We start from the raw sequence: 25,838 nt of genomic DNA, 5'->3' as shown, positions 1-25,838 counted from the left end.
TGTCTCCCCTATGGTCACATTTACACTGCCTTTCTCTAACTTATCACATTCATTTAAAGCACTGTTCTCCAAAATCACAGCATCCGCACTAGAAGCTGCTGTAGAGCAGCTTATTTCACAATAGCTATACTGTCAGTTGCAAGTAAGATCGTGTTGTTACTCTGGCAAAATTTACCAGTAAACTCAATAATTAAAAAGTTACTGTTTTGTTTCCCTTAGGAGTACAAGGAAGAAGTTCTAGCAATTGGGACTAAAATCCGGTAAGTGTAACTTCTGATGCAAAAAATAGCTTCCTACTGTAACCTACTACCATAATTCAAAACACCAATCGTGCAAGATTTCATTCAAAAATATGAAACATACATCTGATTTAAGCAGTGCATACGGTATATCCAGAACACTAAAGTAACAAAGGAAATAAATGAAAATACAAACAAGAACTGGGAAAGAGATCACCATGTAAGCTTTGGGCTATTGACGGCTGTTACCGACTTATGGTTGAGAGAATAGTGAGGACAGCCTACTAAAAGCCACCTTTCCTCATTTCAGCTCTGGTAGAGTTTGTATTTGCTATATGTATACTATCAAGCGTAGGGCAGCTAGGGGACAGCAGCAACAGCTTCACAATGATAGAGTTCTCTTTACCTTCTCTTTTAAAAAAATAATCTGTTTAGCTCTTCTACCAGGCCTACTAACATCTGACTTGTTTTCAAAAGCGGGACAAGCATTTTTATTTTACTTATATAATTTTTTAATCATGCTACAGAAATTTTCATTCGGGATTGATTTTCAGTAATAATCAGTTTGTACAACAAAATGGCAAAAGGATATTGTTTTGTCTTAATTTTAAGAGACGCATAATTGAGGATAATCCTTGCTTTCATACTAGCAGTTCAATTTATTAGGGATTACCAATGCAACATCTGTAAATCATGAATCTCAGATCAGAACAAAATCATTTTCATGTAAATGGTTTATTTTTCTTCAGATAATTCAGAATTTACTCACATATTTCCCTTTTCTTCAAATAAGTCCCGAAAGAAGAAAAGCCTAATGTAGCACTACATCCTGTAAAAGCTACCAGACTGTATAAGGGCTGTATAACAGGCAACTCGGGATCCTAAAGCAACTTTGCTGCCAGCAAAAGTTAAACACCGAAACCACCACCAGCAAATGTGAAACGAAAACCTACTCAAGAGAAGACAGATTCCCTATTAGGAATATAACGCACATTATTCAAATGCACTTCTTCAACTGCCATGCCGTTCCCCATAGGAACTCCTTCCAAACCACAAGTATGCATGCCAGAGGTACAGGCTGAGAGCCCACAGCATCTCATTTAGCCCCAGTTACAATACAGCTCTGACAACTCACAAGAACATACAGAACTGACAATTAACTTTATGCTAATCATTACAGCAATCAAATAACAGTATTTACATCACATCTGTGCTCATGGTTCAACTACACCTGGTCCCAATTAAGATCTTCTCTAGTGCTGGGCTCCTTATCCCTCCCACTCCCCTTTTCCCCGAACACACACACTTGACGCGTGCTTGGCCGTTCTCTGGCTTGCTGTACATCCCAACCAACTGCACCCACCTGCGATTACAGCCCGTTATTGCAGCTGACAACTCGCGCTTGCCCCAGTCACCAAGCAGGGCTGCTGTGTTTATTTAAGCACCACACCGTCCCTGTGCTGCTGCTGCACCACGTGCAAGTGCTATCTACAGATACCCCTAGATAGACAGGAACAAATGCTGAGTAGGCAAAACAGAAGCAAGTCTAACACCTACAACCAAACCATCAGTTACTCATCAATCCCAGTGCTCACAGTCAGGACTCACTGACAGGAATATAGCGGACCTTGGAAGAGGGACTAGGGGCTGAACCATCCCCCGGCACGGCACAAGAAGATGGCACTCAAAAGTTATTCAACTCAGGAATCATTAACTTCCATTTGTTGAATATGCTTCTTGCAAACACAAATGTCAACAAATCAAAAGTTGACTTGTAAAGTCAGTAGGTTTTGTTTTAAGTTACTGGTGATGGAAAGCTACTGACCCCACCCTCTTTTTGCCCATCATTTTAAGTTATATTTATACTAGTATTAGGCACAAGGAAATCCAGAAACCTAAATGGATTTTAATCACTTGATTTCAGTATTTTCCAGCTAATATTTGTCAGAATCAGGGTATCCATAAAATTTATGCCAGACCACCCAAATCCTCTTGTCCTGCTTTGTCTTGATGCTGCTTTGTCTCAGCTACAAATTAAACTGAAATGCAGCATCCCACAGCTATTCTGTGGGAGCCACTCCTGCTAAAGCTAATTTGTGGTTTGCATCCACAAAGACCGTAAGATTTGACTTAAGTTGACAGAGCCAATAAAAATATAAGACATAACTGATTAAATAAATTACAGTTTTTAGATTATAAGCAATATAATGGAAAAGTATACTTTCTTCACAAAGGCCAAGAAGCATACATGTGCTACATTGATATTCATATAACTCCTTTCATGATTTACCTCCCCCATTGACAAGAATTAAAACACAAAACACTTGCATATAATATCAACCACAAAGTACCATTCAATTGTGCATGCCCCCTTCCTCCAAGACTGGGAGGGGAAGAACAGGACAGAGAGCTAAGGGCACAAAATATTTTTCTGCTGTAAGAAAAGAGCATTTACTTTACAAAACAATAGCAACATTTATGCTTAACAACGAAGGCAAAATATTCTTGCAAAATTTATGAATACTTCTTAAGTCTTAGAAAACTAAGCTCAATGTTCTTCATGAGGACAAAAGATAAACACCAACTTTAATGTAAATCCCAAGCACATAATGAAGTCAGATTTCACTGTCTACAAATTATTACTGATACAATAGAGTGCTTCAGAACATTTGCATTTCTATGCCGTCTAAGCAGGATACTACAACAGTGTGAAGACAACTGATAAACTAACACCTAAGGTTAGTTTGAAAAATGTTGCCAGTATGTTCCCTCGAGAAAAAACTGTGGACATCAAAGTTCTTTCATACTGATGTCTCCCAAAACTTTATTAAGCTTCATCTGCAAAACTCGCTTACTTTGCCTGGCTTCATTACCTGCAGCCAGACTGTGTCAGAATAGTAGGGGTGCCTGCGTTCCCACAATAACATGACCCAGTTTTGAAAGGTTAGAGCTAACATCAGCCAAAACCCACCTGCCGTTAACCGTGTAGTCCTACAATTTAATTTCAAGCCCGTAATTTTAGCAGTTCATGTATGAAGTATGCTATCACTACTAACTTAAATGTTATGTATTTCACAAACATGCATTTACCAAGAACTTCCTTTCATTTTACTTCCCAAAACCTTAAGTAATATTAAAACAAAAATGTAGCCCCTGCCATTTAGATATAGCAAAAGTAGGTAAAATGGAGACTGATCACAATCAAGAATAATGAAATCACTACATCTTTATATTCCTTTATAAATGCATGAATATCACTGCATTATTAAGTATTTCTAAACAAACAACACATAAAAGCTCCTTATTTGCCAAACAAGACTTAAAAAAAATAAAACCACATCGTATTTAAAAATTAATATGCTGAAATAATATGCCACAATATGCTTTAACTCAGTTATGTAAAAAAACCCTCAATTTAAAACCTAATAGGCAAGCACTATATTGTGATCTTTCAAACTTGCACATTTAAAGCGGTCAGCTTCTACTGATGATACTGGAAGGTCACACTAGACATATTTGATGGAAATCGTACTGTAGAACCGCACAGTAATACCAAATATCATGGTTAATTTAGGTAACTAACGGACAGCATAGGTTTTGGTATCTTGGATAATGAAAGCAAGCCTTTGAGAGGATTTCTGTCAGCACCATTAGACTTAATATGTTACTCTGAAAATCAAATTGATCTTATCTTGGTGACCCAGATGCTATAAAGTAATTTGCAAAACAAGAGCAATAAGTTGGAACCATATGTAATAATTAAACAGACCTGCTGGCATGCTTTGTGTACTTGTGACCAATTTTATCCTTAAAAATAAATTTTATATTAAAAAGAAATTCATTAAAGATTCAAGAGAATTAAAGAAGTTCAAAGAGCAAATCATTCCCAGCTGATCATTTTAGCCACAAATTTGAACTTCGCTGTCACTTGAATTATGATTCTTTCACTGAAGATATCATTTACTGTTAAGCCAAGATTCTAATGCAACACTGTATTTAAACAATTTTAAGTACAAGTTCACCTGTATCCAGCTATTAGATGTTAATATAATTATGAAGTATTATGCTCCACTGGGACCTAAAAGAAACTGCGGCCACCACAGTGTAGTAACCTTAACTTAACATGTCCATATGGCAACGTTCTTTTATGAAATAAAGCCTCAGATTGTTTAAAGGTTACTTAGTGGTAAACCGAGCATAAAAAAAGCCTACTACAGATAATAACCAAGCAATCATGAGTAACACATATGGAGACAGAAGTAACTGCAGCAACAATTTTATGTACTTTAATTAAATAAAATTGATATATAGAGTAAACTAAGCAAGTGAAATTGCAAATCTCCCACAACACAAAAGCCACGTTTAATTTTTGACTGTTCTCCTTCCATAGGCAAGAACTATTCTCAGCTACAAGATGAGTTCAGAGTTCAAATTTCAAAACACTGTGAAGCATCTGATTTTAAACTCAAAAACCCTTTAGCAAAGTACACGATGGACAGGGTAGGGGGAGGATGGTAGGAGAGCTCGGACAGAAAACTTAACAACCAAAGCAAAACACAAAGCTATCACTCCCACATGTGCACGTGTGTGCAAACAGACACAGACACACAAACCTCCTTCCTTAGGTCTTAAGAAATATTGTTGAGAATCCTGCCCTTGACTAACATCACCCGAAGAAATATGTCCCACTCAAAGAAGTATCTCCTTAATAAGTCTGAGACATCAGAAAAACACAGCTTAAAATTATTTCCACATTTACACTGTCATTAATAACATCACACAAGTTAAGCAAGCTGAAATGAATGCTTCGTACTTAGTAATCTAGAAACAAAAAAGATTGCCACAAAGGATATGCAGATAGTTTCCAATAAATAATTGTCAAGGCCTAGTATTAAAAAAATTTAAAAGCGGCAATAAAAATCAGAACTTTAGTAGCATATAGATACCTGTCAAATAACTTTTCCTAGCTCTTGTCTTTTCTAATTGAGAAAAAGAAACAAAATAGAGCTCAAATTCACCTATGGCATCAACAAGCAGAATTAGCATTGTTACTTGAAATGACATGAAAGTTGCACATACCCATTAGCAACAGATTAATACAGCAATATCACTCAAAACACAACAGTATAAAAAGCTGTAACAACATAGTTCTTTCACTGGTTTTTGGGTAAGATTGTCTTAGACCAATTCTATTACAGCTCATCTCTAAAGGGAAAAAAAGTATTTCTATGGAAGTTATAACTGAAGCACAAATTAAGCAGTAAAGACATGTGTAGGGCTTAAACATATGCAGTTAAAGAAACTCCTAGGGCCAAACAGCATCGTGACACATGAATTTTAAATTTCTCACCTGTTCTGCAACTCTGATTCCTGAAAATCCTACAGGAAAAATCTTAGCTCTGATTAATAATGTTATACGTTAAGTGGCAGTCAACGTTCTGTTTGATTTGCAGCTTCTCCCCCACCCCTAATAAGCAAACTAAAATTCAAGCTTCCCCCAAATCATTCTGCTCAGAAACACACCGATTCATACCATTCTCCAAACAAATGACTTGGCGTTCTGCATAAACCAAGAGATATCATAACAGAAAACACATATGCCTGTATGAGACTGACTAAAGGGAAGACAAAACAGACAAACACTGCAAGGTCTGATCATTACATTATGTAGAAGTGGAAAGATTAGCAGGAATGTTGGTACTTACTGTGCCTGGCTCTCTGTCTGTTCCCGCAGTAACCAAGAAATGCACAGACATGCCCGTTCAGACACAGAGGCAAGAACAGAAATAAAAAAGGGGGGAAAAAAAAATTAGAACACAAGCCGTGAACAGTTTTAAAATGGCTTTTATTTATATAAGTCATTGCACATTCCTAATACAGTGATTTCCTGAAAATTACAGTATTTTGTAAACATGATTTACAGTTTAACCGTACACAAAGCCTAGTTTTATTTCATGACAGAATAAATTATTTTCTTTTCAAAAATTAGTCAAGTGCAATTTTGCCCAATATTTAATTGTGTACTAGAATTTAAGCCTATGAAACTAAAGTAACAGATGCAATTATCTATATCTTTTGTTTGAACACATTCACTTCAAAATTTAACTTCTCATTCCCTCTACCTTCCCACCCACCCATTTAACAACATTACTTTCTTTGAAAAAAATTACCCATTATGCAGTTTAACAGTTTTCCACAATATGGTGCAGGCCACTGGTATTACAACTAAGCATTTGCCAGGATGTCAAAATGCCCTGCGAACTATAGAGCAGGTGACACCTAGCGATCCCCATTTCAAATACTGACAAAATTCCAAGCTGAATTTTGCTTCAGTGGTATATATGCAGACATTTTTAAGTTTGCTAACAGTTTTTTCTCATTCTATATAACTTGAATTCTTTAGAGATGCACACAGTTTGCAGCAATGTGCAAATCTGACAATGTCCTAATCAGGCCTGCCATGCCTCTCACCTCTGTGGTGTTCTGCATCGTGATGCTTCTTGTCATCTTTTATTGCCAAGTGAGACTGCCCACCCAAAGCACTAGACAGGGCAAGAAGGCCAGCACTGCTTCCCAGTGGAGGGATTCCTGGAGGCTGAAGTCCTGATGGATGTGGTGTTAGAGGCACTGGAGGTCCATGGCCATGGGAGAGATGTTGAGCCTGCAACTGCTGCTGCTGTTCCCAGCGGTATCATCATCCCCAGAAGAACAATGCATAGCACATAGTTTGGGAAGGAGAGGGGAGAAGTTTGGTTAATTTTTGAGAATCAACAGTGGATTTTTTCATTTGTTCCTTTACTTTAAATCTACCCTCTCCTCTTTGTCCCACCACACTATACATATTGCATTATGTCATGCTGTCCATGGACAGCTCTAATCATGTCCCATAAAACAAAAAAAGGCTATCTGGATACTTCTTGTGCAGCCCGAGGAATATATTCAATTACTGTAGGTTGTTTTGGGCAGTTACTGCCCACCACAGTGTCACTGGTGACAAACAGCAGCGGCAGAAGCCCGCATACCTTTCCCTTTCTACCTAAAGGAGTATCGCTGCTCTGGGAAAAAAACAAGTTTCACTGGCAAGATTGATTTAAACTTCCCCAACCCCATTCCCCCAACTTGTAAACAGTAAGTAGGTTTCTATTTTGAATATTTAAAAAATCCTAAAAGACACCGCTCAATTTCATATTTAGTGTAGTTAACTATTTTATTCTAGCCAAGCTTTTGGAAAAAAAAAATAATCATGAAACAACACTGTGTTTAGGAACCAATTTTGGGCTTAAAATCCAGGTATTCCAGATAGCGTCAATAAGGCCATGGAATTCCCAACAAGAAACATGATATTAATGAATTAAAATATCTCCATCTGTTTCAAAAGCAGCTTGCAAGATCAATATCATAATGAGTGGACATACAACCCTATAACCAATCTGGCAAAATAACCTGTAAGCAGTTTTAGAAACAGAGTCTTTATAATCTAATGACTTCCCCATAGTTTAGATATTAAGATATTTTCTAGTTAAAGCTGTTATGGTTTTATTAATACTTTCCAAGTTCAGCTAACCAGTTAATTTGTCAAAAATGCTCAGCACAGATTTATTTAGAAAATAAAGCTTCAAAACCATCTTTCTTTAGCTTAGTCATAGCTCCCCTTTAGTCTGCTATAGGTAAACAGATTTTCTGCCTCTTTCCTGCTTCCTTATGCCTGGGCATATGAACAGAAGACAGAACAAACCTCTCCACCTTGGCCAGGCTGCACCATCCCTCTTCTGAAGGCAGACACCATGAAAAAAGCTCAAGTACCACCCAATTCATGGGATCAAAGAGAAGACAGATAAGCAAATGCCTGAACAGGATGAGCTCAGCTAGACGTAAGAATCTGACCTGGTGAATGCCAGTGGTCATGTAAGAGCAGGCAAAATTGTTACAGTACTGCTGACAGCTACTGAAATCATACCTAGACTCAAGCTCCCAATATTTTACTAGTTACTCCAAAATAACTCAAAGTAATGCAGAAATATTTTATCTGCTTCCACGGGTCCCAAGACTCTTCAAGACAAACTGTCAACAATACCTGCATAATGTCTACTGGCATATTAATGACTTAATTGATTACTATTTAGATAACTACTGCACGCCTACACTTTTATTTCTCATAAGCCCATCCCAAGACATGCCTTGAGCTGTTTATAAATTTACGTGGACACAAGTGACTGATGCTGAAGAACTCTGAACTGGGCCTGCTAATCTTTCACTTTTATGCTGTCCCAACTGTAAAGCAGCCATCATTTACTTATTTTTTATATACAAGACAAATCTTAAAATTTACTGCAATCTCTTTAGTCAATTTTATAAAGCCACAAGTTTACCAAATGTTTCTCTCACCATACATCAGGAATTTCTTTTCACATGCTGCATAAAAAGCCTTGCTAGTCTTCACTATAAAATGTACATCTGATCCCTATTCTTGACAACTTTTCAGTATGTTTAAAAAGTAAGATAAGAGAGAGGTAGTTCTTATTCTTCTCTTTTAATGTGTTTACAAGTCAAAAACTAACATTTTGAGAGAAGTATTATTTTTATTTGAAGTAGTTAAAGCAGAAGACCACCTTCTACAAAATCAAGCAGCTATTACTAGTGAAAGTTCATTTAACTGAAGAAGTGTCAATAAAGACCACTGTAAAGTCTGCGGGGGTTTTGTTTGCGTTTTTTTTGTTGGTTTTTGTTCGTTTTGTTTTGTTGGGTTCTTTTTGTTCCAGCCAGAACAAGAGGACATCTCTCTTCTCACAGACTTGTATAATGACTAGTAGTTTCCCGCATGTTTCACCAAATCAGGAGATAACCTGATGTTTTGGCAGGCTTTCTCAGAGAGATAGTATCTAAGTTGTTCCCTTTCTCATTGACCACTTAAGCCAGGTCAGTCACCTGCACTCTAGCCATAAGACAAGATGCATCAGCAGTACTGTACTGCATTGGTCTTACTTGTCCCCAGCTGCACTACTACGTTGTATTACCTAGTTGTGGTGTGCAATTGGCTAAGAACAAAAAGTAATTTATCCCTTCCAAATTGGTTTCATGGAGAAAAACCTGCTCCCTTCTCCAACAGTGAGCTCAAATTAGCTTTTTTTGCAGTGTGGGCATGAGAAGGTCAAAACAGGGAAATTAAGTTAAACTGTTTCCATTCTTGTCCCTATCCCTTCAGGAAGCCTACCAAGATTCCCTTTATTCATGCCTCTCTTGCTTGGTTTAATTAGCAAACAAGTTAACCCATATAATTTCAGGAAGCATAGCCTAATGTCCTTAGAAATCAAACTGTTAGGGACACGTTACCTACAATTTCCCTGGCTCTGCTTTGCAGCCTACACACAGGGTAGTCCCAGAAATGAGGAACAGATTAATTCCCTCTAACAGGTTCTGAGGCTGAAAGCATGTGAGAAGAAAAGCTATGTCCTGTTTCTGATGGGACTACATACCAAGGGCAGGCAGTAAAGCCCAGTGTAAGGTGTGCAACGGAATACGAGAGCTGTAAGTGGAAAATCATCACTCTGCATAACACCTTAGCAACTTTGCAAAATAGTTACTGAGGGTAGCAAAGGAAAATGGTACCCAAAGACACTCAGGTATGCAACTACTTTAAACAGATTTAAGACTGAAAACCTGATTGTGGTCTTTTACGCCAAGAAAGGTATATTGTGGTTTAATGTTTACTATCTGAGGCTCACTGCTATTTAAGACTGAAGTATATTGATTTATTGTTTATATATTACCTATTCGTAATAGGTTTAAAGTTTTCCCTAACATGTAAAAGTGATCCTTTCCAGAAGTTCATGCTCTTTTTATTTAAAAAACTTGAATTGTTAGAAGTATATTGTATTCTCTTTTTAGAATGGGAAAAGGGAATATGCGTTGCACACAAAGGAAAAAACTGAAGACCAATGAGATAGATAACAGCAGCGCTCACCAGATGTATTTAGTAACTAGACATTTGCCATAGCAGATCCTAGAAACAATTATGTTATGCATATAATCGCTTTCCCGTCACTTCAAAGACACTAATGCCTTTTAAGAGGTTAGCGGCAGTGAGATATAAAACTGAAAAAGCTGGCAGCGGTATCATGGTCTACTAGGCATGTTCATTAGCGCTTAATTAAAAACTAGACACCTGCCATAAGAAACGTGCTCAAAGAAGGATGAGTAACAGGTCTGTCTTACTACCAATTATTATCATTACTTGCAGAGCAAGGGCTGTGGCCACTTTCAGAGGGAAGTGGGAAGGTAGAGAAGAGTGCAACGATGCATACGTAAGTGACTGCACTGAGATAATTAGCCATCACATCGATTTTAGAAGCATCCGTAGTTCACCCACCATTTTGCAAAAACAGAAGTTCTTCCTATTTGCAAAAGGAGAAAAGAAATGGCAAATTCAGATTACTCTACCATCTAGATGCAGGTTTTAATGCCTCAATGTTTTTTCTCTAGTGTACCCCTAACCAGACCACAAAGACCCAAAAATCAACATATGAAAAGCACAGCACTTGCTTTTTAAGGCAATTTTAACAATTTTAAAGGCAGGACAGTGTTTCCCCTCCAACACCATAGGCAAGTTCCAGCTATAAAGAGCTCTTTAACTAAGACTTAAAATTTGGAATTAATCTTCAATATCTGCCAGAGACTTCCAAAGACAGAGTTAGGAAATCTGTTTCACAAAGACTTACTATACATAAACAATGACATGTCTCCTTTAGGTTCCTTGCTTATCAAGATAGAGCACGAGGTCCTACAATCTCCACTTCCCACCTTAAAGTAGCTCTGTTGAGGTCACAAACACCTATGGCTTACTTAAAAATCTAGTTTTGAATTCCTAGCTTTGAACAGCGCATTCTTCTGTTCTTAAACAGATGTGTGAAGTACTATTCAGTATCTTTGAAAAGCACTGAATTAAGCGTTCAGATGTAATTGTAAATTAACAGTGGAAAAAAGGTTATACCTGGTCACAAACTACAACAGCTGTCATCTTTTGTGCCCTTCTAAATAAACACCTGAGAGTAGAAAAAGTTCAAAAAAATCTTATCAGCACTAGCACCAGTAATACTATCAACAGATTACCCCAAGCTCCACAGAGGAGTTTTGAAAAAGTATTTGGCAAGCACAAAAGCCATTTAGAGACCTAAAATGTAAAGGGCACTATTTCATGTCAACTTCTGTAAACCTGAAGAAAAGTGATTTTGCTAAACTCAAGCAGGCAGAAAGACATGAGAGAAAAACATGTATTACTGTGTTCGATTTCATTGCCATAATCTCTCCTTTCCCAAAGGGAAGTCTTCAGGTTTTTTATTTACTTGCTTAAGTAGCAGAAAGAAGTGAGAGCCTGTATCAAATGTCTAAGGCCAATGAACGTATGAGGGCCACTGTCTGAGCACATACAGCTAGTTGAACAAGCAATAACCTTCTCCCTTGCTGTTTAGAAAGACTCTTAAAACCGACATTGCAAATGTTATCTTCCAAAAAAAGGAAAAAACTCAAGGTTATGCTCCTGTCAGATCCAGTCTTCTCCCTCATTCTAAAAAAATCCAAACCCCTGCACACACAACCCATGCTACCGACAGTCAAATCTAGCAGGGGTAAACTCATTATACAGTCAAAGCCATTAATTCAAATTTGCATTTACATTTCTGTAGGTACTTTCAAAAGAGTGTTTCAGCTACAGGGAAGAACATAATGCAGGATGACAAACAACATCCCTTAAGAATATATCCACATTCTTCTACAATGTCAGTGGACAAGGGAAGAGCTACAGAAGTCATCCACCTAGACTTCTGGAAGGCCTTTGATATGGTCCCTCACAACATTCTTGCCACTCAAGTGGAGAGATGGGTTTGATGGAAGGCTTGTTAGATGAATGAGGAACTAGCTGAATGACCACATCCAAAGAGTCAATGAGACTCAATCTAAAAAGGGTCAATGGCTCAACATCCCAGTGGAAACCAGTAACTAGTGGTGTCCCTCAAGGGTCCATAATGGGACCAACACTATTCAGTATCTTCATCAATGACACAGACAGTGGGATTGAGTGCACCCTCAGCAAGTTTCCTGAGTGTTGCGGCTGATTCACTTCAGGGACAGGATGCCATCTAGAGGGACATGGACAAGCTCGAGAAGTGGGCCTGTGTGAACCTCATGAGGTTCAAGAAGGCCAAGTGTAAGGTCCTGCACCTGGGCTGGGGCAACTCCCAGTATCAATACAGGCTGGGAGATGAAGTGATTGAGAGCGGGCCTGTGGAAAAGGCCTGTGGATACTTGTGCATAAAAAATTGGACAAGCGTCAGTAATGTGCACTTGCAGCCCAGAAGGCAAATAATTTCCTGGGTTGCATCAAAAGAAGAGTGGCCAGCAGGGTGTGGGAGGAGATCCTCCCCCTCTACTCTGCTGTCATGAGACCCCACCTGGAGTACTGCGTGCAGCTCTGGAGTGCCCAGTACAAGAAAGACATGGACCTGTTGAAGCACGTCCAGAGGAGGGCAACAAAAATTATCAGAGTGCTGGAACACCTCTCCTATGAAGAAAGGCTGAAAAAGTCGTGTTTTTTCAGCCTGGAGAAGAGAATGCTCCAGGGAGACCTTATTGCAGCCTTTCAATACATAAAGTGGGCCTATAAGAAAGATGGAGAGAGACTTTTTACCAGGCCCTGTAGTGACAGGACAATGGGCAACAGTTTTAAACTGAAAAGGGTAGGTTTAGATTGGACATAAGGAAGAAACTTCCTACAATGAGGGTGGTGAGACACCAGAACAGGTTGCCCAGAGAAGTTGTGGGTGCCCCATCATTTGAAGTGTTCAAGGTCAGGCTGGACAGGGCTTTGCACAACTTGATCTAGTGAGAGATGTCCCTGCCCACGGCAGAGGGAGTGGACTTGATCACCTCCAATACAAAGCATTCTATGATTCTATGATAAGTGAAGGGACTGATACATGAGCTACCCAATATGGATTGTTTACTACTCTACTACTACTCAACTTACTGCTCTGCTACTACTACTGCTTTTCTAACTTTGCTTCAGCAGCAGAAGCTGTATTTCCTACTCATTGCTGTTGGATGTTTCTTTCTCCTTGCCAGTATCAACATTACACTAACTAATCACAAAGCGTGTTAGCAGTCCCTGCAAGACACTTCCTTCTGATCTGTTTAACCCTGATCTTCAATACTGTACCAGCAATCTGCAGAACTAAGCTCTGTGTTTGCTTTCTTTTGCTGATGACACAGAACTGGGAGGAGTCGCTCATACACCACATGCCTATACTACCATTCACAGGGACCTCAAGAGGCTGGAAAAATAGGCTGGCAGGAATCTCACAAAGTTCAGCAAGGGGAATTGCAAAGTCCTGCACCTGGGGAGGAACAATCTCACACAACAAAATATGCTGGGGGCCGTCCAGATGGAAGGCAGTTATGTAGAAAAGGACCTGGGAGTCCTGGCAGACATCAGCTTGAACATGAACCAGCAATGTGCCCTGGTGGCAAAGCAGGTGAGTAGCATCCTGGGCTGCATTCAACAAAGTATTGCTAGCAGGTCAAGGGAGGTGATCCTTCCCCTCTACTCATCACCGTTGAGGCCACACCTGGAATATTGTGTCCCGTTCTGGGCTTCCCAGTACAAGAGAGACATGGACATAATGGAGAGCATCCAATGAAGGGCCACAAAGATGATTAAAGGCCTGGAGAATCTCACAAATGAGGACAGGCTGAGAGAGGTGGGACTGTGTAGCCTAGAGAAGGCTCAGGAGGGATCTTATCAAGGTATACAAATAGCTGAAGGGAGGGTGCAAAGAATCATAGAATTGCTGAGGTTGGAAGGGACCTTTAAGATCATCAAGTCCAACCTTTAACCTACCCTGACAAAAGCCACTTCTAAACCATATCCCTAAGTGCCCCATCTACCCTTTTTTTAAACACCTCCAGGGATGGTGAATCCACCACCTCCCTGGGCAACCTATTCCAATGCTTAATAACCCTTTCAGTGAAAAAATGTTTCCTAATATCCAATCTAAACCTCCCCTGACATAACCTGAACCCGCTTCCTCTCGTCCTATCACTTGTCACCAGGGAGAAGAGGTCAGCCCCCATCTCTCTACAACCTCCTTTCAGGTAGTTGTATAGGGTGATGAGGTCTCCCCTCAGCCTCCTCTTCTCCAGGCTAAACAACCCCAGCTCCCTCAGTCGTTCCTCATAAGGTTTGTAAGAAGATAGAGCCAGGCTCTTTACAGTGGTGCCCAATAACATGGCAAGATGCAATGAGCATGAACTGAAACAATGGAGGCCTCTTGAACATAAGGAGACACTTTGTTTTATTGTGATGGTGACTGAGCACTGGCACAAGCTGCCGAGGGAGGTTGTGGAGTCTCCGTCCTTGAAGATACTCAAAAACCATATGGATTTAGTCTTGCACAACTGGCTATAAGTGGTCCTGCTTAAGCAGTGGGGATGGACCAGATGACCTTTAGGGGTCCCATCTAACCTGAGGCATTCTATGTTTCTTCAGTTCTCATTGCTCGCTTCTTTCTCCCTTTTTTAAACAAGTTTTAGAAAAATGAGTCAGCTACTACTATTATTGCTTAATTTTCTACCTCATTCCTTTGAGACATCTGTGTTTATTTTGGTTCATTTGGTTTCCTTACTTCCTCTTCTTCTAAATGTGCAGATTTTATTCTGACAGATAGGAAGTTACACTATACCACAGCAAACAAACTTGAAAGTGCCCACCACTGCATCTCTAGCTAGTGAGCCGAGAATGGAGCCTTTGTAGTTTTGTAGAAGTTATTTGAAAACTATCCATTATGTGAACAAGACACAGTGCCTTGGGTGCAGGAATAGAATGTCCCTTCAGAACAAAGAAACAGTGTCCTCAGCAAGCCTCTTCCATCTATAAAGCATGAGAAATGTCATTGTACTAGAGATTTAAGTCCACAGAAGGACAGTATTGGCAAAAGCTATCCAAAGCCATATATTTCATACATATAAAATTTGTGTGTCAGTGGCATGACAAAAGACCCAGCTGTCTCATGGGAAAAATCCTGTTCCTTTCGTATGCTTTATTACAGAAGATACATAAGATAGCGTCTTTGGGTCTTACCATTTATTTTCCAGTCCTACAAAAAAAAAAAAAAACCAAACTTTTTAATGTATAAAGAATTGATGACAGAAAGTAAATATCAAATTCAGAAAGAAAACAAAAAAAAAATATCTTCAGTTTGTTATTTGTTATTGTCTCCTACTATGGAAACATGCTTTAAGCTAATGTTACATTTCTGAACAGAAGGCTCCCCAAAGTTTTTCACAGTTCCGGTTTCCACTTGTTCAAACACCACAAACCACACTAATATGTCTCAATTGCACATCAACTTTTTTTAAGCAGTAAGGGGTCATATAAGTTGCCTCACATAAGCCAGTAAACTGATGCTATACTGGTATAAAGGCAGCTTCCCCCTCATGACACACTGTTCTCAAGCAGTCCTTTTCTCACAAATTAACTTCATCCCTAAGTTAATTGAAATAAGGTTGAGAAGTTTTAATTCACTGCTTTGCTGATACAGTGATTATAAGCACACTAACAAACTAAGCCCTTCTGCCACCTTTATCTATTATTTTTAAAAAAAACAAAACAATCAGATATAAGACCCTCAGCATGCCCAAAGTACTCCATAAAGCTACTGCAAAACAACGTGAAGTTTATGGTTCTCAATTGGAGTCTGTTTTCCTAACTCCTTTTTCTACTTGGTCCCTTGATTCCTTCCTCCCTGTGTTATTTCCGTCCTTCTCAGAATTCATTTTCAGTCCTGTATTATGGAATCCTCCTTTAGGTACCTTGTGTCCTCTTTCACAGAATCATAGAATCATTTAAGTTGGAAAAGACCCTTGGGATCATCAAGTCCCACCATCATCTCCACTCTACAAAGCTCTCCCCTACACCATATCCCCCAACACCACATCTAAACGAGTCTTAAACACATTCAGGGATGGTGACTCCACCACCTCCCTGGGCAGCCTATTCCAGTGTCTGACCACTCTTTCTGTGAAGAATTTTTTTCCTAATGTCTAAACCTACCCTGTTGCAGCTTGAACCCATTCCCTCTTGTTCTATCGCTAATTACCTGTGAGAAGAGACCAGCACAAATCTCTCTGCAATGGCCTTTCAAGTAGTTGTAGAGAGTGATGAGGTCTCCCCTCAGCCTCCTCTTCCTCAAACGAAACAGTCCCAGCTCCTTCAATCGCTCCTCACAAGATTTATTCTCCAGGCCCTTCACCAGCTTCGTTGCCCTCCTCTGCACTCGCTCCAGCACCTCGATATCTCTCTCGTATTGAGGTGCCCAGAACTGGACACAGTACTCAAGGTGTGGCCTCACCAGTGCTGAGTACAGGGGGACAATCACCTCCCTCCTTCTGCTGGTCACACTATTTCTAATACAAGCCAGGATGCCATTGGCCCTCTTGGCCACCTGGGCACACTGCTGGCTCATGTTCAGCTGCTTGTCAATTAGAACCTCCGGGTCCTTTTCTGCCAGGCAGCTCTCCAGCCACACTTCCCCAAGCCTGTAGCGATGCATGGAGTTGTTGTGGCCCAAGTGCAGGACCCGGCACTTGGCCTTGTTGAAGCACATTCCATTGGCATTGGCCCATCGGTCCAATCTATCAAAGTCTCTCTGTAGAGCCTCCCCATCCTCATGTAGATCAACACTCCCGCTTAGCTTCGTGTCATCTGCAAACTTGCTGATGATACACTCTATGTCCTTATCAAGGTCATCAATGAAGATGTTAAACAGAAATGGTCCCAACACAGAGCCCTGAGGGACACCACTTGTGACCGGCTGCCAGCTGGATTTAACTCCATAGACAGCCACTCTTTGGGACTGTCCAGCCAGCCAGTGCTTGTTCTTCAGAAAACTCAAAATAGAAAAAGCAATGCTGATTTCACCTGGGTTATGAAGATTGAAAAGACCACTTCATGATCTGGTGCTCTCACTACACTTTTAGACTGATGAATACCTGTTTCACTGTAGAATGTATTTCTTCCACACATTTATGCTACAAAGTTCTGCTATAGAATACTAAGCCTGGCCAGCACTAGAGTCTGGTTTGTTTTTTTCTCCTTGCTTCAGAGATTAAACTGCATTCTTTAATCTTGCTAAAGTAAGGAAAGTTAGCATAAACACTTAGATGCATAATTCCCCATACATTTGCTCTATAAGGCTAAAAGTTCTTCTCTATTTAAAGAAAGAAAATAAAAACTAGTTGCAGTCATGTAGCTGCCACACTAACTTCTCTGAAACAAAAATAAGTATTTATTGATTGGTGATGTAGTTCAAGAGAAAAAAAAGATTCTACAGAAAAATTACAACACATGAAAAGAACACAGATTCTAACATGGGACCAGCAAACCACTGGCATACATGGGTCGCCTCCAAAAAGCCCACAGAACGCAATTAAGATAGCCAACAAGGTTCGAAGCAGTTACACTGAAGCCTGCATCTACCAAGCAAAACTCTAAATTCAATTTTTCATCACTACAAAAGGAAGGGTTTGGGTTTTTTTGAGAGCTCCTTGAAATCCTTATATAAGACATATAAATACTAAGTATATTCTTTAGCATGAGGAATGTTTTTTGTTAAATGAGGAAAATGAAGTCTCTCAACATAAGAAGGGCTTGGGTTGCTATCAATTCGAATTGCATAGGTAATCCCAACTTACCTACAAGTACACACACCCTATTTCTGTTGAACCTGAACATCCCATTTTTCTATTTTAATACTGTAGTTAGCTTCACAGCTACAGAACTCAGATACAGGTCCTCAGTGCTTCCCAACATAATGCAAATCGCAAATGTAATTCCCAAAGGTAGCTTATTAACCATTGATTAGTTCCCACATCACCATTACAGATCACAGACATAGAGACGGCAAGAGAGAAAGCAGCACTCTATTTTAACACTATGCTGATTAGCAACTCTAATCTTTGCTGTGCCTTTCTGTTTCACTTTAAACAGCTACGTCTCTCTGCCCTTTCTTCTGGCATTTTGGCAGGCATGCCCAGGCACCAGAATTAGAACTATAAAGAGATATTACACTTCAGGGCTCTTCAAAAAAAGAGATCGCTCTTGTAAACAGTAGTGACAGATGTGGGTGACTCCACCCAAATGATTTGTCACCACACCCAGTGAATGCGCACATCAGCTGTTTATCTGTGAAGTGATCAGCAATTAACTATTTAATAAAAGTTTAGTGATAATTGTTAAATGTCAAGATTTTTAACATCCCATTAACATAGAGGGAATAATTACATAGTACTGCCAGCATGACTGGCACTTTCACAAGATTAGATCTGCACTAGCAGCCTACACTGTGGAACCTCTGTGGATCGTCCCACGCCGGCAGAGCCCTGCAGCGAGGACGCAGGATATTGCCAGCAGATGGAATTCTTCCAGTTCAGCGACATCTTCTCCCCAAGGTGCATTAGCACTCCGCTGGTGTAGTTGCATTCACGTAAGGTCCTTTGCCAGCTGAAAAGAAGGGTTTTCTTCCCTCCTCCATGCTTTTAGGCACTGTAAGTCAACCTAAAACTTCATAGCTTGTACCAAGTACAGACCCATTGAAGCGTGGCTAGTACTTGTATCAGCAGCTATGCTGGCAAGCAGCCCATGAACTAAAGAAGCCCTTTTGCTAGCATAACCTTATATGTATATACACATATACAACATTTTATATATCATATATACACTAAGATATATTTATCTTAATATATCGTTACATACTACATATACTATATATTAAATATTTTTATATATTCTACAAACTGGTCTGTATATATTACAAATAGATATATATTGTTTGTTTATACTTTTATATAAAAATATAAAAGTTCTTCTGTGTGTTTGTATATATAGCTTTTTCATTTATAGCTATTCTTCTAAAAATACATATTTACAGGACTGGCTTAAGAACAGTTCCTATCTCAAACAGCTTATAGCAAAAAAAAGGAAATAGAAACAAGTCAGAAGAGCAAGTTCTTAAGGGTCCTTGTATTAACAATGTTTGGGGGTTTTATTGCCCCTTAGGTTAAATAATGTTGGTGGGATTTTTTTCCCCCCTTAGGTGAAATTCTGAAGAAATAAGGGACAAACAGCAAAGCTGAAGTTGTATTGGAGGAAAGAAAGACCCTGCAACAATGGAAGAACCACAGAAGCGTTTTAAAGGACAGATGCCACAGGGCAGGAGGGAGTGGAGGGCTAGAGTCAGAGTAAAAATGGAAAAAATGATCCTTGTGCAGGAAAATATGTCTTCACCAAAGGACTTCCCAGACTCTAAAGGAAAGTAACAAATTCAAAACCACAGAAGATGACCTTAAATTCTTTTGGTCCAGACAAGACAAAGTCTGTTTTTTTGAAACCAGTTACATTCTTCTGATCACTGTCTGTGTAAGTCAGTTTGCGAACAAAGCTTTTCTTTAGACAAGTACATATTGCTTTCTCTGAAGAGTCAGAGGCAAGCCTTAAGTCTCTAGAATGAAGCTGTCAGCACACATTGCTTCTGGTTTGCAGAAACTGCCAACACATTTTTTTTTATGGGGCAACCATAAATTCCTGCTATTACTCACCTTCTAACCTCAAATCTACGTGTTTGCCTTTTTAAGCTACTGTTAGCATGATGCTACCATCCAACAACACTTCAAAAGCATGTTCCTGCTGCCACAGCAGCCAAAACCAACCAGTTCAAACATGAACCAATTTGGGAATGACTTAAAAGATATTACTCTAGGGGGTCTTATTACTGACATATGATTATCTTAAAAAATATTTATTTTCCTTCCAGGCTCTTTTAGTCTCCAGAAGTTTAAATCTTGTGGAACATGAAGACAGTAACAATGGGGTAGAAAGACTTAATATTTACAGTACTTGCATCCACACAAATCTCCTCCAGCCCCCTCTGCACCTATCTCTGCACTGCCCTACTCCCACTCACTCCATCTTTGTCACAGTCACCCAATTACAGGTATGTTTTACCTGTGCAGTCCACACCAAGAACTAACCCCTTCTCCCATCAGCACACTGTCAGTTCACCTCAGTGCATCAGTGTTTGCTTCTCAAAACTAGACCTTAGTTCCTTTCGGATCCGTATGCTTCATTCGTTGCACCTCTTTCTCCTACTGCAAAGTAGTCCAATTCACAGGTCTGCATCATTCAACATGTGAACTCCAAACACCCTTCTGTATTCCTACTCATGTTGCAGGACAACTCCAGGACCATGCTTTGCTTAATTTCACCTCATGTGCAGTCCCAGCTGAGTCCTCTCTTGCCTGGGCCAACTGATTTATTCTTCCCATCCAACTCCTTCTTCCTCCAAACCTACCACATCTCAGACTTCATTAAAGAAAAGCACCAAAGCTCACATCACATCTTTATCTCGGCCTACTTGCTGACTCTTCACCTGCTCCAGTTCTTCAACTTGTCTTACCAAGTATGATTGCAAAGCAGACATTTGTAAGAGATGTACGCTCATGTCTTCAGTCTGTCTCCTTTTACTTCCTTGCTAACTTAGGGAAAAAGTGGGTAACAGTCACAAAAACTATCTTCAAACATGGAAAGCTATTCTGCCTGCATATGCTTCAATCAAGAGAGGTGGCTCTGAATCACTCTCTAGAAGAAGCAATCCTTTCCTCTGGGATTAAATAGCCTACCCTTCTGTGCCAATGAATTTTATATACATATTGACACTCCTCTGCCTCAACCACTTTCAAAAGCCAACCCATCCCTAACCCTCATTTTGTCTTTCCAGTAGCCCTTCCATATTGTCTTTATTAAAACTCACTGAACACACTTTCTGTAAATCCTTGCCTTGAACTGCATTCCGCCAGCATTTTGACCCAACTTTAGTCTTTTCCATTCCACCAAAACTACTCCTTCCAAAGCAACCTGTTTAACAGAACCATTTGGAGTCAAGTTCATAGAAAGAAGGAATAATTTCTTCTAGCTTCTACCTACCTAACCCTTCCTGAAACCACATTCTCCATTGAATTTTCTGGTCTTCTGTTTGCTATTGCCACATACACAGGTTTTTCTGATCTTACCAGTGCCCCCCCGCACCTTTGATCTGCTGCAAAACAGGCCAACTTAACAGCTCCACACCATTCAACATGTACATCCCATATCCCCAACCTCTGCTCAGCGGGCAGTAATCTAGCAAGCAGTACCAACTCACTGTTGGTACCCTCACATGCTCATCTCATCAGCATCTACCTTCTCTCTGTATTCACAGTTGCAGCCATGCAGCTTCAGGTTTGAGATCTAGCCAACTGCATTTTTTTCCAGCCATCTCCCTTTCACTACTTCCTTGAAAGCTGTTTAGCTTCACAAATTTGTAACCATATACTTGGTCTCACCTTTGACTTGTAACTTAGATCTAGATGAAAGAGCCACCTAAAGATCTTTTGTTTTTATTTTTGGACGAGATCCAAGATGCAGCTTTTTCTATCCACCCACACGCGAAATCCTGCAAGCTAAGGGAGGCCTGGTCTGCAGCTCAATCACATTTGACTTCTAGAGTCATTTGGCTCCTCTCTTGAATGACTACTGTCACGTTTAGGCATTACCCTCCTCTATATTGCTGCTCCTAGGTCCTCCGTTTCCTCATCAGTCCAGAGAGCAGGGAGTGTGTGTGAGGGTGGGTGTCAAATGGAAACCAACAGCATCTCATCGTTCACGTTTTACACACCATCTCCCAGGTTTTCTGTTTTGAGTAGGAACAAACTACCAATATACATCAATAATGCTTTCTTACTTTTCCTCAAACTTAGTGGCACTAACAATAAAAATCTGACCGTTGTTTGAGGGCTGGTATTTTGAGAATACTAACTGTCATGAAGAAAAATATCATCTTCCTTTGCTACCTATTTTAAATTTAGTTTACAAGTCTGGAACCTTTGTATTCTAAAAGCACCTACCGTGACAGAATCCTAGCATGTAATTTAGGTTTCTATGTTTTTTTTAAAAAAGGAAAATATGGAGAATAACCCAGGATGTTGCCACACAACAGAGTTCCCATTGTCAGAATTTAGTAATTTAGACTTGGGTTTAGTTAGTTAATGTTAAAAGTGTCTTGTGCTCACTAGATCTCATTTTATTTAATTTAAAAGAACTAGGCAATTTTCCCACCCTCAGCACATAATGCAGATCATGGCTGAGGAGGATCTAAAGTAATGCTACAGCTGCTTAGCTCTTCCCTTGCACTAAGTTCTGCATTCATTTCTGCTCTAGTCTGTATTTCTATTTTATAATGAAACATACAGCCTGGTTATTTATAGGCTTTCTAAGGATTAACTACACACTCATAAGAATAAACCCTCAAGAGGTTAACCTCATCCTCTTAAGCTTCACACACTACAATCCCAGAGATAGCTGGCAACCACAGGCAAGAGAGAAAAAATAATCCCACATCTTGCTAATCCTTTAGCCAATCACCTCATGCAACAGTGGAGAGGCCTCTCGGAGGGCTACAACTCAATCTGTCTCAAGAGAACTGTCAATCCAAAAGATAGGTATTTCATAGCACCATTAGCAACCCACCTCAAAAGGCAAAATAAGACATACCTGGTTACTCAGCGGTACACTGATATCGTGCAACTAAAATGCAATCCTAAAAAAGATCCCAGTTTGCTGCTTCTATTTCCCAATCAGATATTTGCATATTCTGCTCATAGAACTACCTAGTTTATTATTTTGAAAGTAAATCTAACATATTTTGCATTGTTTACATCTACATAGACCAATTTAACTGTCCCTTATACTTCCTAGAATGAGCTTTGAGTACCTTTGAGTGATATGATCTGGCTGGAAAATCAAAAAAAAAGATTTTAAAAAAATCTCTTCATGGTAATCTACCTAATTCTTTCATACCATGATCTGGATTCTCCCTTAACACCAAGTGTGGACACTACCTGCAGCTGCCGTAGTGCCAAGGAGTTAACAGGTGCATTTACCTTTTAAGTTAAAGGTTGCTGTATTGTTTACTACTTATCTAGCAAAATCACTACTTAATTCAACTTTAATATAAAAAAAAATATTGAATAATATCATTGAAAAAAATTGCCAAGGAAGTTGTTTAACTACGGCTGGTTGCTACCCTATGTCTGGAAGTTAAAGCTTTCAAGAACATGCAGGAGAAGTATAAGGCCAGAGATATGACTGTTAATAACCAAATATCTACAGTTCTTTCCTGAAGTAAGAATTTTTAATCAACACCGGGGATTAGCACTGCTTACAAACTCACTGAGTCCAACTATATTACTTTCTTTAAAATGTGTCAATTCACTCATTCTCTTTTATACGTGCTTAAGATGCAGTGATTCCAAAGCCTGGCTTTTGACTTTGTTGGTAAATTCTTTGAAAAATCTCAGTCCCATGAGACTACAAGTCCCTGTCCTCACAGTCTGTCCTCTAACAGGCTTCCACTTTTTCAACTGGGAATAGAAGTATAAAATAAAGGTGGTTCAAAATCATCTTGTATTTCAAAGAGTTGTTCCCACTAACTAAAGGCTTTGTTCCCTTCCAGAACTCACATATGGCCCCGCAGCAACCGGAATTGCTCTAACGCAGGCAAGCCAATTGGGAAACTCTTGAATCACCTAGTGTCAAGAAACAAAGGCACGTAAAGAGAGAAAGGGAGGAGGGGAAAGAAGTCAAACCCTGACAAAGGTGCCAATTTTATCTAATTAAGTGAAACTACACAAGTGAACATCAGGTAGTAAAATTAAACTTTCCTCCCATCCTCAAAATTTATTGTACCTAAGTATCCTTGATAGTATGAGGCCAGAGGCTACGTGATTGCATCTTCTGCTGTTACAGATCGCTCCAGCCTATTTGCATTCTGAAAAGAAGTTTCATGATCTTTCATGCTCATAATAGATGTCTAAACCGTTAAATTACTATTTCTTTTCTTATCTTGAAAGACGCTGCACTTGAACAGCATGGCCCTTCCATTGCTCTTTACACAAAGTCCGGTCCCTGAACAATACTGACAGCTGCTATCAAACTGGGCCGCGCTGGCTGCCACTGCAGCTGCCGCTTGTAGGAACAGACAGGCTTCTGATGCCCCCTCCCCTCTGGGGAGAGGGCTTGACACACTGCGTGCTCAGCGAGGGAGAGCAAAGGTCCACTGAATTGTCAACCCAATTTTATGCTATTCACATTTTCCAGGATGCACACCGTGCCTTTCAAAAATCAAGCATATGTCAGAGCATGAAACTTATTGTGCGGCACAAGGTAATTATTGATCACATAAGACTGTAAAAAGTCACTGTGACATGCATCTAATTTTAGCATTATGTATATGCAAGCATTTACATGGTCAAAGAAATTTTGTGCCCAACGTGTTCATTTCCTCATTCACAGCTTTGGATTCATATGGCATCATTGAGAAGTCTTTCAGAAGACAGAGGAAAGTATCTCTTCTGGTGAATCTTAGGTAACTTAAAAGGAAGAAGGTAAAGGCTTCTGTTCCTGCTTCCAAAGAGCTCCTTCCCTGCCCCCCAAAAAAATTCTTAATGGAATGTGGTAGATCCTATTGCTTTGAAAAGACTAACATGCTTGAGCTCACAAAGTTTAGTTTGGCTAAGTAGCACTATCCTAAGTCCAGCAAGAATGTTTTTAAATATATTTTAATATATATTTCCATCTACTGCATAAAATATTCTTTAAAACTAGTTCATTAAAAAGGGTTTTCCATTCCATTTTCATCCTAAAGAAGTGATTAATTTTAAAAAAATGCAAGAAAGTACAGTTCTCTAATCTTCGCTAATCAAATACCACAAATGTACATGTGCTGTATTTCAAAGATCAGATCAGGTATTCATAAAGTAATTCATTACACAAGCAAAGCACAGAGGAGATTGTGACAAATACAGATGTAATTGTGTGGGTTTCTAAGATGTGATTAGCAAATCAACTAAGTAACAGTCAAAATTTGATACGAAGGGAAAAAACAGCTCAGATTTGAAGGGGGGGGTATGTTTATGCAAAGCTAATCTGTCAAGTGTAATAAAGCAGCTTGAATAAAATTTAAGCTGAAAATCCACTGAAGCTCCCCATTTCAGGGAGGAAAAGCTATTAAAAGGAAATGAAGGTCACCCTCCCAGTTTATTTCACCTAATTGACTGCCAATAGCTTACCACAGGCAAACCGACTGCAGATCTGCAATTGAGAAACTGATGAAAGGAGAGTTTTCAAGCTGAGGCTCATTCTTTTAATCCTCCCTCACTCCTATTTTTTTTTTCCATCTCCAGTTGGGATGTAATTTTAAGCACAGATGGATTAACTGGTTCCATTGTCTGTAGACGTCATTGGACTATGGCACTGTTAATCCGTACAGCAGCATGTCTAATTATCATTACAAAGTGTCTGAGGGAACTCTAAAGACCAGCAGGGCATCTTCTCACAAGCAATTAACATAAATTGATAAATGAGTAATTTGAATCCGCTCAAGGCGCTCACATATGAATAAAATCAGAAAGGACGGCTTCTTGTTTCGGCTACTTCTTTCACTTAGTCTGGAAGGGCAGAAA

The 25,838-nt window shown here is 39.5% G+C and overlaps 1 protein-coding gene across 3 annotated transcripts in view; it reads right to left on the bottom strand.

The window, feature by feature from the left end:
- The window catches only part of LOC128902322 (transducin-like enhancer protein 1), an 86,208-nt gene that overhangs the window by 35,696 nt on the left and 24,674 nt on the right, over window positions 1–25,838 (bottom strand). For all 3 annotated transcript variants that reach the window (XM_054185108.1, XM_054185107.1, XM_054185106.1), the window contains exons 7-8: window positions 6,711–6,915; window positions 5,945–5,961 (exon numbers count right to left, since the gene is read on the bottom strand). In XM_054185108.1, the coding sequence (XP_054041083.1) occupies window positions 5,945–5,961; window positions 6,711–6,915 (222 nt within the window). The remainder of the gene's footprint in view (window positions 1–5,944; window positions 5,962–6,710; window positions 6,916–25,838) is intronic.

Source organism: Rissa tridactyla, chromosome Z (genome assembly GCF_028500815.1).
Source record: "Rissa tridactyla isolate bRisTri1 chromosome Z, bRisTri1.patW.cur.20221130, whole genome shotgun sequence".
Classification (NCBI taxonomy): Eukaryota; Metazoa; Chordata; class Aves; order Charadriiformes; family Laridae; genus Rissa; species Rissa tridactyla.
The sequence above is the reverse complement of the archived record's forward strand: the minus strand, read 5'-3'. Positions and strand labels throughout refer to the sequence as shown.